General features: G+C 39.7%; 1 protein-coding gene across 2 annotated transcripts in view; it reads right to left on the reverse strand.

The window, feature by feature from the left end:
- LOC134000550 (inositol-tetrakisphosphate 1-kinase-like) overlaps nucleotides 1-15630 on the reverse strand; it is a 100535-nt gene that overhangs the window by 16516 nt on the left and 68389 nt on the right. Inside the window, exons 1-3 of one of the 2 annotated variants that reach the window (XM_062439916.1) lie at nucleotides 12658-12846; nucleotides 11987-12137; nucleotides 7713-7737 (exon numbers count right to left, since the gene is read on the reverse strand). In XM_062439916.1, coding sequence (XP_062295900.1) covers nucleotides 7713-7737; nucleotides 11987-12081 — 120 coding nt within the window. In that variant the 5' untranslated portion in view covers nucleotides 12082-12137; nucleotides 12658-12846. Of the gene's footprint in view, nucleotides 1-7712; nucleotides 7738-11986; nucleotides 12141-12657; nucleotides 12847-15630 lie in introns of those variants that run through there. The other variant, XM_062439917.1, reaches the window with a different exon arrangement.

Raw genomic sequence — 15630 nt, forward strand, 5'->3', positions numbered from 1 at the left:
TGCACCTGCTCACATTATTGAAAACAATTAGTGTCATACATCAGGAGGAAAAGTCTATAGTAAAATCATATTTTACAAAGAACTGAATTCATTCTGTTTTGTACTGAAACTAATTACACAAATGTATTTCTTGGCTGTTTATTGCTCGTTCCATCATTGATGTCATTGAATGGGTGCTTTTAACAAAGAGTTTGGGGACTTCACCAATCCGACATTGCTCTCATCATTCATACATCTCATCTGTTGATAGAAAGAAGAAATCATGCTATCTCACGGTTTGGTTGAGAAAAATCATACTATCTTGTTTTCAGTCTTTTCAGTTACTATAAAAAAGGCTGCTTCTAAATCATTTTCCTCTTTTGTTTGTTGATGCCCAGACATCCAGTTGCTGTAAGCATACTTGACAGCCTTTGAGAAGATGACAAATTAGCATTCGTTTGAAGTTTACTGCTGCCCAAAAAACAACTTCGCTGGCCGAGTGATTCAAGTCGTCAAACCAGCTCACCGAGTGTGATAAGACTTATGTGGGTCAGCACAAGCACACACACAAACACACACACCCACATTACAAAAGATAGAAGAGATGCAAGGTTTTAGCAGTCAATGGCAAACACTTTGCTGATGAATATGCTAAGCCCAAATCACTAGAATCACTATAGGCCTCTACTCTGGCTGCATGTATCCAGACTGTTGTGACTAAAGGATGGAGTCAAGTAGGATCTGTGTGTGTGTGAGAGACATTTTTTAAAGTTAGGAAATGCAAAGGGTGTTAGGAGTTGTGACTGCTTTATTTGTTGATACAAAACAAAAGGGCTTTCTGAAGTTGAGAGGAAGGGTTGTGTGAAAATACAGACAAGCAGAGAGATAAAGTGGCCTCAAAGAAAAGAAAAGGGCGATAGTGGAACGAGAAGTATATTTTGAGACAAACAAACAAATAATCAGAACGTTCTGGCCAGATCTTCAACCATGTGCGTTCTAATAGCAATAACACAACTGCTGCAGTCTTGATTTATCTTATTATACTGAGGTCACATTGTTTTAAAACACATTATGACGCCTTGAATGTGTAAACTGAAAATGCTGGACCAGAGCAAACACATCAGGATTACACTGAGACTGTCGAAACAGCAAACTGCGTTGGTTGCAGTGCAGCTGTTACGTAACGCAGCCGTACACTAACTCATCAGCTACCTAGCAAATGATCATCACCTGCTTGTTACAGACAAAGGACAATTCAGCAACACCTGCGCAAATACACCAGGCTCAGGCAGGACCTCACTGTCCTTTGTGCTATTCAGACGGCACGTGAACTGAGAGCGAATACACCCTAGTCACACGGGTGTGGATCAATGCAAGAACTGTAAAACTGTTCAGAGTTTCAGTTGGTTTAGGGTTGGCCACATTCAGAGCCAACATTGTATGGTTAATGATTGTGAGGGCCGTGATGGATGGATGACTAATTAGTGTACCCTTGGTCCTACCCTGAAAAGTAATTTGCAATCTGTTGTTGTAAATCTGTGAAAAAATCGGTTGATTTAGAACAAAATATCTCACTGTAGTTCAATTCCTACTCCACTCAAGTAACGCACTGTTTCAACAGAGAGTCTACAATCAAATATAGGTTTTATTCAATGTTGAGCGAGCACAACTAGCCTACACATTATACAGTGTGAACACAGTAGTCCAACACACCTTGCAGTGTTCTATTCATGCTGTATTATCTTAGGAACTCATTATGCTACATCAACACAGCGTCTCTCCCTTTGCCCATCTTAACGTGAAGAATCTCCTTCTCTTTCAAGCTTCATTCCTCCTGCCTGTAGAAACACGCCCTGCAGCTCGCAAGCAACATGCCAATCTGTGCTGCAAAAATGTATACAGCACAATATGACTGAACGCGACTCAAGCAGGCTCGCAAGAATCGACATATCTACTGTATCTGTATGTTTGTGGGTAGGGACTAAGAAAGGCCCGAGGCTCTGGGCGGGCGATATTTATTGATTTTACATCACAAATTTTATAGTTAATACATTTCTAGAAATCCAGTTATGAAATGTATTCATGTATAAATCAGATAATCTGATTACCCAGATTAGCTGAATCCAATAATTAAAAGTATTTTACCACATTAATGTAAAAACTTTTTAAACTACAATACTGTTAAAAAAGGGCCCTGAGCATGAATTTACAAGAAATTCTTTCTGCCAAAAAAGTTACTTAAAGAAGTAGCTACTCCAATAATTGAGCACTGCAGTGGATGGATACAGTAAAACCACAGATACATTTCTACAGGCATTCTTCTTTCATGTCCAAAGTTGGAGCCTAGATTACCCACAATTACTGACAGTTCAACTGGAAATTTGGATGTGACAACGTAGTAGTGATTAATGTAGCATTGAACCACTCACCTCAGGCAGAGATAGGGTACAGCCTGCAGAGGTCTGATAACCTCACTTCTTTCCCACACACACACACACACACACACACACACACACACACACACACACACACACACACACACACACACACACACACACACACACACACACACACACACACACACACACACACACACACACACACACACACACACACACACACACCATTTTTAAACTTGTAGTCTTCATTCCAAACATATGTTGGAGAAGTGACATCACTTCAGGCAATTTATCAGATTTCGTGTAGCTCCCTCTGGAGCCACAAAAAGCTTTATATAACCTATTTTTTCATATGCAGTAGTACTCCCCAAGACTAAATATACTTTGATGTTTTAAATTTGTGGAGTTCCCCTTTTAACTACAATAGCAGCCAATGCTAGAGAACAGCGATGCAGAATTTACAGTATATACTGTAAGATATTAATAGAAATGTTTTTAGGAGCTGATATGCCACACTACAGGTAAAACAATAACTTGTATTGATTGCATCGACTAGAAAAATAAAGCCCCGGTTTAAAAACAAAATGTGGAGGTGTGGTTTTGATGACTCAGTGTCTCTGCAGTCCAGCTGGTTTCTCAAGAATTGTGTGATTGAGAGACACGTAGACAGAGGTGTAAGCATATGGCAGATGCATAAAACACACCAACATGCTGTAATGACTTTAATAGCACTGTGTTGGTGGGTCAACACTCATAAAATCTGTTGTCACGTGTGGATAAACCATCGCTGGGTGTATGATACCGGCTGTAAGCAGCAGTGGTGACAGGGCCTCAGCAGCGGTGGTGGTGAGATACAGCAGGTTGGTAAAAACTGAAGTGGTGGTCGCTTTATTTTCTGTCTAGCTAGCATTGTCAGTGTGACAAGGTCGGGTGGAAGGGAATTTGTCTGTAGTCCACTAAGGCTGCAGCTTTTAATCTCTGGCTTACACAACACAGAGGGCCCGTCCGCAGCCTGGCCCCTCCACAAAAACATGATTCTACACTGTAGGGATCAACACCCACTGGCAAAGACACATCGCAGGGAATGAAGCTCTCCTCTCCCTGTGTGTGGAGTGGACAGAGTGACCCTGTTTCAGAGCTCATCCAAAAAACCCAGCAGTTAAGTCAGTGATGTATTGCTAAATGCTAAAAGCAGAAATGTCAACTGACGTCTGTGCGGATCCCTCTGGGAGTGAGAGCTAGGAGAGAGCTATGGAGGTGATGGACAGCACAGAAAACACACTAGGTCCTGGGGTGAGAGGGTAGGTCAGGGCCAATATATTTTCAGCTTTGATGTAGGTCCACAGTGGAGCAAGGCTATACCCCGGGGAAATCTAAGAACGCCAATGTCGAGCAAACACAAGGGACATAGCTCACATGTGTACTTCAGTTCTTTACTTAACTGTGTACGAAAGTACGAAACACCGAAAACTGAACAAAAACTGCATGAAGCATTGCATCTTTTACATGTGGCTTACCAGTTGCCCTCAGCTGGATCTATTCTCACTTGGCTTTCACTTTGTTCTCATGCTAGCCCACAGAGAGAGCGAGACAGTGTGCAGACAGACATGTGATGAATGATTTATATCATATGCAATGTGGCATTCGACACCCTCGTGTAAGAGAGCATATGTGTGTGAGACAAACAGTGGCTTCTGGCCACACCTCACAAGTACAAGACTAAACATGAGAGGGGATCAACATGAAGGTTATTCTCCAGCCAAAAAGCACAAGGAGGGTCAAACTGGGAGCTCATTAGGCTAATGGTCGTCTCCTCAGCATCCCTGGAGACCACAGAAAACAGACTTCTCTCATTGCTGACTATGTTGTGCAATAGGAGAGATGGCTTGTGAGGCAACTGCCTTTCGGCTTTTAATAGATAGCTGCACTTTTGTTGAGAATAATATTGGGTTAACAGTTGCTTAATAAACATGACTAAAGTGACTCAGCTTAAAAGCATTTTATATGGGATGAAAAGAGTAGCCTCGGGTGTCTTTGATCATGGTGGCTAAAGCTCCCAACCTCTCTCAGGTTTCTAAGTGGATAGTTAGGGTAGTAATAGTAAAGGTTAAAATGATGAATGTTTCATTTGTCATCATCATCATCATCCACACCCTTTCCAAGAATTGCCAAAACAACTCCCCCAAACACATGTAACATTTAATTATATCATGTTTTAAATGAGTCACTTCTAGAGACAATTTGTCAAATTAGTAAAAGGAAGTTAAGCCGTTGTTCTTGTTAACGCCTCACTGTTCACTTTTTATCAACGGCTCCTTCTTAGCTCATGCTTCTGAATCTTAATAGCCAATAATGGCCACCAAGCAGCTGTCTTTGGATCATGGTGCAATGGAAGACCAATAAATATCTTCGAAAGACAATCTCTTGTTTGTCAGCCTCCACAAAATTCAATATGTGGGTGAGATACATTAGCATGCCGGAAATTAACTTTAAATTCCCGAGCACTTACCATATAATAAAAACGGTAACTCAATAACTTTCCTTGGACAGCCCACTCAAAAGATGGCCATTTGCTGTGATGTGTTCTCTCTCTGAGAGTGAATATTGGCTTGAATGGCTTCCTCAAGGCCGAGCCTGGTGAGTTAATCTCATCAGCTCTGTGATACAGACAGGCTAATGTCTCTCATGAGCTCGGGGCTAAGGGGTCAGTATTGATGAGCTTGTGCAAAATCGTTTGGAAAAGAAGGATGGAGGACTGAAAAGTAGAGGCATGGTGAGCGTGACAATGACTTCCTTAAAAAGGAGTTGGAGTGGAAAGCTGCTGGAGACTGAAGGAGATATATACAGTAAAATCAAACTAAAGAACCCTATGTTCCTTCTCATTTCTGTCATTCCTGATGGGTATATGTTAATGGTTTTCCCACACAAGAACTGGAAATTTAAAATTAACTCCCTTGGGCTGCCAGATTTAGCAAAGATCTGTTTATACAAGGTGACGTCACAACCACTGCTAAATGTCTGGAAGATCCAACCTCTTGTGGAAAATACCACATATAGTGAGGTGGACATGTGGTTTGAATTATCCTAACCCTATACATCATTTGATTGTAGGGCTGCAACTAATGTGTATTTCCATTATTGATTAATCTGTTACTTTTATTTATCCATCAACCAATTTGTCTATAAATGGGGAAATAGTAAAAAATGCCCATCTGAATATTATGGAAAACCCAATGATGTCTTTAGATAGTCCAAAGCCGACAAATTCTGAGTTTAGTTTCATATAAGACAGGAAAAGCAGCAAATTCTCTTATGGATTTTACTAAAAAACAACGAAAAAAGCAACCACTAAAATAGTTAGATTAATTTTCTGTCGATCAACTAATTGCTCCTGCTCTGGTAGACTGCTATTTTTCCAACAAATGTGTAATTTTTACACAAAATGGATGAATAAATGAACAACATGAACTCATTGTTTATTGTGACAGAAATAAGTTAGACTCAAACCATCCTTGGGAGTTTCAAGGCTGACTTGTTATCACTAGGATCAGCTAGTCTGTCAGAGCCTGCGGCATTGGTTCAGTGAGTAAATGGACTGTATACTCTACTGTAGCCTTCCAGAGAGGGTTAAATGGACTTAATATATACATCCCCACTTTCGACTACCCGCTAAGAAATGTATGGCTATCTCTCATCGCTCTTATCTCTCCATTTCTGCCACATCACTCTTCCTTATTAATAGTTATTAAATTACTTTGTTTATTTATTGTCTCAATGGACATTTTGTCTTAAGTTTAGATAAAGATGGTCTTAAATTACAGGAAAGCATTACAGCAGGATTGTGGGCCAACAGCCATACAGGAGAAATTACTTTCCTCCTGGTTTCAAAGACATAATCCAGCTTTAAAAACTGTGCAATCTTCGGGAAAGTCTGAGGATCGCCGAGCTGAGAATTCACTAGTTGAAATGGGGAAGACAGCTTTGTACACAGACTTGTATAACAAGGCCAAAGTGTTACAATGGCTGCCATTATCTGCACTTGTGATGCAGCCATGACAGTAAAGGCACTGACTGGCATTGAGTGCATCTTAGGCAGCCGAATCACCGGTCTCAAAACTCAAAAACACCTCAGGGTGTCTGTGTACAGCTAAAAATATAAAGACTTTATGCTGATTTATAGTAGGAGGAAAAAACTCATTGGACAACAGGTAGTCCTGGAAAGAAAGAAAGAAAGAAAGAAAGAAAGAAAGAAAGAAAGAAAGAAAGAAAGAAAGAAAGAAAGAAAGAAAGAAAGAAAGAAAGAAAGGGGAAATGCTGGGTGGGGGTGGGAGTAGGAGGACTGTTCAACTCCCTGGGTGCCCCTAGCTGAAGATCTGCTGTCTCCCAGGAGGGGCTGAGAGCACAGTGAGAAACAAAGCCTGCTTACTTTGGGACTATTCCCAGGACAAGGCTCTTACTGGTTGTGCTATCGTCAGCACAGTGAGAGGAAAAAAAATAACCTCAAAGCATAGGAAGAAAAAAAGAAGAGAACCCCCCAAGAAGACAAGAGACAGCATTAAAAAAGAAAACAGAGACTGAGAGGAAAGTCTAAATAATTTCCTCCTCAATCACAGAGAGCACTTTAACTGACGAGTACTTTTCAGCACTGAGCTCCCAGGACTTAGGAACAATAGTTACCATGTTACTGTATGTGCTGTGTGTACTTCGGGTAGTGTAATGTGCAATATCCATTAATGACAGCATCCTTTACTTCCCTGGAACCTGTATTTACCTGAACATAACTCAGCTCCCATCCTCTACTAGAGCTAAGTAATTACTAGAGACAGTCCATTATTTATTTTAACACAGTGTATATTTCAGTGGCTGTAATTATCGTTATCTGGTCCAAAAAAAAAAAAAATTGTAGCTGCTCACATTTATGCAGTTTCATGTTTGAACCACACAGAAAGCGTACCACCGAGTAGTTTCTTCTGACGTTAACAGAGGTGACAACAGGTGTTGAGATATCGTGCTGGGATGAGTTGCAACATAGTTTAACAATGAAAATGGCCTGATATGGTAGACTATAATTGGTGATGCTTACAGTCTGAGAATAACACAAGAGTCCCTGAAGGAACTGCATCAGACGTGTAGGAGGGAGCAAACTCGCAGCAGTGAACTGTAAAAATTTGTGAAAAATGTGTGTGTAGTGAATGATTTGGTTTTGGTTCTGCCTCAGTTCATCGAAATACAACAGCTTCTCAATGAGGATCTGAATGTACGTGTGCGAAATAAGACAATAAATGACTGTAACAAAAATGAAAAAGTACACAATAAAACATGAGGTCAACTTACCTGAACAACTTCTATTCCTCTTTTCCTGAAAGAAAAAAAAGTAACAGTCAATAACTTTATCAAAAAAGAACAGAGAAAAAGACTTAAATGAACCCACAGACTAAAAACACAAAGAATTCAACATGAAGCAATATACTTGCCCAGTGGAAGTGAACTTTTTAAATTACAGATTTTTTTTTTTTTTAACTTTTATGTTGTGAAAAAGAAATGAAATGCGTCGTTGCATTAGCTGCCCTCAGTGAATTACCTTTACTTTGTAATGTAAAGGTTCCTTTTATTTTTTTTATGTAATGCATGTCAAAATACTTCCTCTCCATAAGAGGAATTAAACAGAAACTCACAAAGCTCTTCAACAATTTGACTTCATGTACGGTTAGAGACATGGACAGAAGAGATCTGAGCTACTAGATGTCAAAAATAAATGAAAAATTAACCTTAATAAATTTGACAGCAAAGCAGGAGCTTTGTAAAAGAAATATCAAATCTCCATCCCAGAGCTGCAAAATATTATATTTTTTAGAAACAGCACAGAAATACTAGTCTTGGGATCAAAATCAGTTGCTTGGCAACCAGCAGACCCCCCAAAAGACTGGTGTTCTTGGTGGAGGTGACTATCATAACATAACTGCTCACATGAGGAACCATGTGGACAATACACCGCGGTATTTGAGCAACTGACCATTTGTGCACACATGTGAATGTGAAAGGACTTCCATTTTTGGTTTTTCTTTCCTATTTGAAGATGTTTCTCTAGAAATCAGTAACAGGGAACTTCAACATTTTTAAACCTGCCATTTCATAAAGAATTGCCAGATTTATGTGAATCTCCACTACTCCTCCACTGAGAAAAAAAACAACAAAGCAAAAAGTATAAGAGAGGGTATTTGCACAACTCAGGTGGGGCAAGCTTGTCAAATGTCCTCTCTTGCTCAGTTGTGTCACAAATTAACCAAAGGTGCCCAGCAGAAAAATAACAAGAAAAACCTGAAAGACCAAGACAACAGATCTCCTGATCATAGGGAATTCACAATGAGGACAAAAAAAACTAAACAGTCTAGCAGCACCAACTCGGCCTGTCCAGCCCAGTTGTTTTTGAAGTTACAGCCCCATGGTAACAGCAGCGCAGCCATTCAACGCTTCACAACAATGTGGATATTTAATACTGCAGCTGGCGCGTTTCATGTGATGTGAATGGGGCCTTCAGTTTCGTCCCATCTCAGATATGGAGATCGTCTGCTCTCTTATATTGTTACGCAGCCAGCACATTGAATGAGATGGGGACAAAATCCTTCAGAGAATCGGGCCAGGGTCACAACTTTTCCAACAGGAGTGACACACAAGAACACGAAGGTGTGATGTAAAAACAAGCCTCTTTATTACACCGCTTCATACTAGCAGACAGTATCATGTGTCCATTAACTCTAACCCTAATGTTAGGTATTTATGGTACACCAGAGAAATTACTGCTGCATGACAGTATGTGAGTGCTAGTTACAAAGTTTACAAGTGGGTGTGTTTGAAATAGTGTTGACGTGTAGAACAAGCAAAGTGAGTAAGACAGCGTGTGTGTGTGTGTGTGTGTGTGTGTGTGTGTGTGTGTGTGTGTGTGGGTGGGTGGGGGGGGGTGTTAACATTTGTTTTAGGAAGATTTACGATCAATAACATTGTGATTATTTGCAAACAGTGTGAGTTAGTGCGATTCATTGTGACGGATACATAATAATTAAGTTGGAGAAGGATAAACCAGCCCAACCAGGTTTAGCGGATTTATATGTTTTGTTCTGTTAATATGTTGCTCTGTTGGTTTCTTAAAAACTGATGCAATCGCTTCTTTACATGTTAATAGATTTTAAAGTGACACTCACCACAGGTTTTAAATAATCTCAGTTACTGATGGAATGAATAAATCATTAAAATGTCCAATGAAAGTAAGGAGAAAGACGAGCTTACAGCGGGTGTAGCTCAATGTAATCTCATCAGACGTGATGTCCTAGAGTACAGTGGCCTTCCCTTGACAGGACTTAGTGACAATATTTTTATAATGCTCAATGTTGCTCAAGCTGGTTGCTCTCAAGGGCACTGCATTTTGCCAAAAATAGATTTATGAGAGTTAGTAGAAAGTCTCTAAATTGCTACACAAACTTATGGGAAAGGAACATAAACCCAAGTGGCTCTGTAGCATCATCGAGAGCGTCACTTGTGACCAGCAGGATTCTCCTTAGGTCCAGCTGCACGAGACAGGGCAGAGGCACTCACAGCGTCAGCTGCATGCCACGTGATGAGGGCACAAACCTGGTCGGTTACTATTTGGGGTGTAATTCTAGCACACTTTGTTGTGGGGGAACATTTTGTATTTCTTGGATAATACAGCCTGCCTTGTCAATCTTTTAAATAAAATCAGGGTGTGCGAAAGTAAAATCAACGACACGTGATAATGCCGAAGATGTTCACAAATGACTCACAGGCCTCCTGGAAAGACAGAATCCCTTCAATAAAAAATACAAAAACAAAAAAAAGACATATATATATATATATATATATATATATATAAAAAGAGTATATATGAGAGCCATTCACAGGAAGGTTATCTTAGTTCTACCTTTTCCTTCCTCTTGAGGATGACTTCTGTTTTTTAATATGCTATATTGCAGGGGAGACATGTCAGGAAAAAGGAGAACTAGTCAATGAGCCTGAGTGAGTGACCGGGGAAAAGCAATCATGTGGTGAACCTAAACGTGGGGAAACTCACATTAACTTTACGGCTATTTCACGTGTGATGATGGCGTTTGTTGTTGTTCTTCTGCAAAACCAGATTAACTCGCGACTGACTTGATCTTGTGCCACAAACACCACACTTGGTCCCCACCCTTCATACAGCTTTCAGTCCAGCTCTTGAGAATGCCGGGGGTGTGTGTGTGTCTGTGTGTGTGTGTGAGGCTGTTGCTTGGAGGTTTATGACGAGATTAAAAACGTTTTGTGGATTACAGTGAGGTAATCTGCGCTGGCTCAATCAGGTCGCTTTGTGAGGCAACAACCATCTTGGAAATGGTGAGAATCCAACAAAGCAATTGTCAGCTACAATCCACACTGACAACATACCTGACCTACCGGGCCGCATTCCTGCAAAACTAAATGACTGACGACTACAAAACGTTGTCACTGTCATTTCAACATCTGCATTTTCAAGATTAAATGCAGCAATCACACGGCTCAGGCAGTTACACTATGTGGCTGCTGTCATAACTTGGAGCCTTTTCCCAACCTAATATATGGGGAAAGTTCACTTATCCCACAGTCATTTCTGCTGAGGAGATCCATGCCCTACTTTATGACAACTTATATAACCTTTACACTGCTGAAGAAAGATAAGATACAATTCACATAGCTGCCCCTCTCAAGCGCAGACAATCAGGAAAAAAACAGAAAATACACCCTTGAACAAGTTCATATTATGTCCACAGATATGTTTATATTTTGTAGATAAATTAAGCATTTTGCAACTAGTGACAAGATGCCAACATTGGCGTCTCTGATATCACACTGTTCCAATTACACTCAACATATCATAGATAAAATAATAGGCAAAGGTTAAATGTAGGAATAAAGGGTACACACACCTGTTTCACTACTCTCATGGCTTCAGTTAAAAACAACAACATATATACCACCTGTTTGTGTTGCTCGTCCTGTTATACACGCACCTTGGGCTACAAGCAGAAGTCATACATACACATTCAACTGGGTGTCAACTGGCTCTGAGCGCCATGTCTCAACAAGCACTGACTCAAGACCTAACAAACACAGCCTTCTTACACCATTCACCAACCAGATACACTCATACTATTTTTGTTTGCTTGTTTTGCTTCTTTTTTTTAAAGAAAATGTCTTTGTAGTACAGCAGAGAGGAGAGGGGCAGAGCAGCTGCAGGGCCTGATCAACTTCTAAGTATAACCTCGAACGCAACACACACACACACACACACACACACACACACACACACATGAGCAGGGAGTCACAGTGGTGATGCTGCATGTGTCAAAGAGAAAGTTCACATAAAAACTGCATAAGGCATATTTCCTGTAAGAGGAGAGGAGGAGATAATCAACTCACTGTGATTAGTCATTAAGAGAGAGCACACTAACACACCTCACTGCGACATGAATTGTTAAAGATGTAGGCCCTGTGGTGTAAATATGCCTCAAACTGTTTTTTTGTAAGTTACGCTAAAAAAAAGCACACACACACATACTTGAATTTGTGTCAAGGCCACATACCTGCACAAATCAGCAAATGCCTGAAAATTGAGCTTCTTCATCTTCTTCTCGCTGAGCCAGTAGCCGACTCTCCGGCCTTTCAGGAAGGTCTGCATCTCCGCTGTGCTCCTGTTCCCTCTCTGGGCGTGAATGAAGTGGCTGGAGGCTCGACCTGAGCAGGGATAAACAGGAGAAGAGAAAATAAAACCTCCATGTAGTCTTCACAACAGCCTAGCAGGGCAGTGAGGAGGAGGAGTAGGAGGAGGAGTGGTAGTGGTGGTGGGGGGGAAAGAGTCAACTTCACGACTCGGTTTGTGATACTAGTCTGCCTCCTGGAGCTCAAGTGGTCCCCGTGGTTGACATTAGCTGGTTTACAAAATGTAGTATTACAGTGAATGTGGTTCAACATCAGCGAAACCACACGCACCGACCCCATCACACTAACCTCAATTGCTAACGTTAGCTGGCTAATAGTGACAATCTGCAAAGCTAACCGATGGCATGCGATTGGGAGACGTAAGCTAGCTCTGCTAACAAGGTGGACCACCGCTAAAAGGCTCCACAGATTCATGCCACCCCTCTTAAAATATCTAATAAGTTAACTAACGGTGGCTTTGCTGGCAAAAAAGATGAATCGACTGACTCAACTACGAATAAAGCTGGCAACGAGAGGCTGTGTTGAGCTTACTAACCTGGTAGTTGTTTTTTTTTTTTAGCACAGTTCCTCCCTTAATTGTTGTCCTCTTCAGAAACTAGCTCGGGTAGTTTCCCATTCTCTGTCCGCTCCGGTGTAGGAAGAAGTTTTCTTTAAACGAGGTGACAGATGACAGGCACAGCTGGACCCACGGTGAGATGTTCCTGGTGTGTTTCTTCTCCCACAGTCTGTGTGAGCTTCACTGGCTGTCTGAAACACACCCAGGATCCAGCAGCCTGATGATGCCTTCATGGACCGCTCGGAAAATACCACTTCCGACAGCACAACACTGACAAACAGATGTGACCAAAGTAAATAAATACTGTTGTTGGAGCTATTTGTTATTCTTGTTAAAAGTAATAATTAAACGTTCATTTATGTGTGTTTTTGTTGCTGTTTGTTTTTAGGACTATAGCTTAATTTGAGTACTGGTTAATGCTTTTCTTTTGAGGGTACACAGATGTGAATCTATTTCTATAGATAGACAGGTATAGGCCCAGCAGGCACCAGGAATGGGCAAATGTGTTTTTACCAGGGCAAGAGAGGCAGTAGGCGCCATTGTTCTTTGTCTGTTTGCTTGCAAAATGGTAAATGTTTAGGTCAAAACGCCACTACGACTGTATCATCAGTTTGATTTTATGACTTGCAAAATCACATATTCACAAACCCTATTTTAATTTTTTTGAAAATGAAATCAAACACTACATTACAACAATCCTCCATTTTAAAAGCTGTCAAAGCTATATTGTGCCCCGAATAACATTTCTGTGGGCTGATTTATGATTTTTGTCCATGTTCAGGTCCCCTGGTGTTATCTGTTTGAATGTTTTTCCATATATTTAATATGTTATATAAAGTTATAAAAAAAGTTTTCATTGAGCTTGTTTGGCACTGATCTGTGCTGCTCATCAACCTTTATTGAAGTTTGGAAGTACACCCATCTATCAGACAAAGTGAATACCTTGTTTATAGTGTACAAATAATATCTTCCTTATACAGTTATATTTAAAATTTTAAAAAAGTTTTAATATTGTTTGATGTGTTTGTCCTGTTGGGGACAGTAAACAGGGTGTTTAGCTTGGCATATCTGGATCCAATCAGTGAAGTTTTGATTTATGTCACAGTCTGTCTAGATTTCAAGTGCTGCTGTCTTGCCTTTATAATGTTAGAAATAACAATCACAGTATTTTCAACGATCATATTTTGTTTTCACTAAAACACCAAAGATTAAATCATGATTTAAAATATAGAAAAGCAGCAAATACTCACATTACAGAGGCTTGAGAAAGTTTTTCATTGTGTTTTAAATATGTCTCGGTCAATGAATAGATTATTATTGAGAAAGGAGTTGTCAGTTAATTGTTAAAAAGGACGATTAGGAGATCCTGAATAATGTTGATGTGAATTAAAATTTAATTGATGTTTTTATTAATTCATTAATTGGATGTCTTTCAAAAACACATCAATAAAGTATTTTTATTTATCATTGACAATGCTGACTTTAACGGTTGTAGTTTTATAATTAGAGCCAAAGATACCAATTCTAGGTGGTGACTCGCCAGTATTTCCGACATCCTCTGAACGCATCCGGGATGCGGTCAGAGAAGTTCAGCCTGTTCCATTGCACGAGACGCTTCAGTGGCTGTCAGCTCACACTACGACCCATTTACAAAAGATTAACACATACTGTTGATTACTTAACTGCTTTGTGACTTTATGTACAAACCACATGCAACATATATGACGAGCTGCTTCTTTATTTGTGTTGCAGGTTGCATCATGACAGCACAATGATCTATGCAATAGTAACTGTCTTAACAGAGTGCACCGGTGCAGTTTTTCTTCCTGATAGAAAAACAAGTTATAATGGCGCCATCCATTGGATAACCATTGCAACATACAGCTCAAATTTACCCTACACTGGCAAACAAAACAAAATAGAGTTTTGAAACATTTGTGAGCAGTGACATAAAATTATATTTTTCTTACAATTAATAGTTATTCAGCCTTTTAATATGTGTACACTGGCAAAATATGAAATAAATAGGCAAAATAGAACTACATTTATTTGAGTCAGTCGCTAAGGATAGGCTATCATTATATTATAATATAATTATTTACTATAATTAGCCTATGTAGTAATATTAATATTATTCAAATGATTAAGACTATTCACATTGGTTCTGCTTTCATGAATGAGGGTCTTGTGCATGATTTGTGTTGTGTTTTTCTGTGTAAATAAATAAAGGGGTTGGGATTATGGTTAAGATTTAAAAGATTCACAAGATTCTGATCACAGGAATAAAATCACTATAATGGTTTGAAGAAGAAAAAAAACATTTTTAAAAGTACACAACACCAAGTAGGCTACACCAACACTGCTGAAGTAGCTGGGGGATCAACAGCAGAGACTTCCTGACCTCTATCTACCACCAGGACAGGTATCAAAATCATCTTCATGTCAACTTTTTCTGGACTGAACATAACTGAATTCACTCTATTCAGGCGTCTCTGTGCCGTATGTGGTTAAAATGCTTAGTAGTTGTTTTTTTTTCTTCCTTTCTTTCATTATGAATACTCACAGTAGTGTCACACCACCACATCAAATAACCAACTGTTGTTAGTCAGTAACTTGTTAGACAGTTACTTGAAGAAGATGCCAACTAAAGCATGTTTCTGTTATGGTTACAGATCCATTAGACAGACAAAGCAAGTCAATTGATGCACTATAGTTTACCCTATATTCAGTTTATGAGAGACAATTTTGATTGATGTTAGGCCATGAGCTTACTTTTTTGTTTACAAGTACAACAATTACAGGAAAAAAAATGCTGATTGCTTATTAGAAAGATAGCCTGTGGAAAAGGTTTGTGCAGCAGGTGTTCCTTTTTAAATTGCAACACACAAACAAAACATATCTACCAACATATAAACGTATTCAGCTTATAATGACACACCTTCCCTAGACAGA

The sequence above is a fragment of the Scomber scombrus genome, chromosome 19 (genome assembly GCF_963691925.1).
Source record: "Scomber scombrus chromosome 19, fScoSco1.1, whole genome shotgun sequence".
Lineage (NCBI taxonomy): Eukaryota > Metazoa > Chordata > Actinopteri > Scombriformes > Scombridae > Scomber > Scomber scombrus.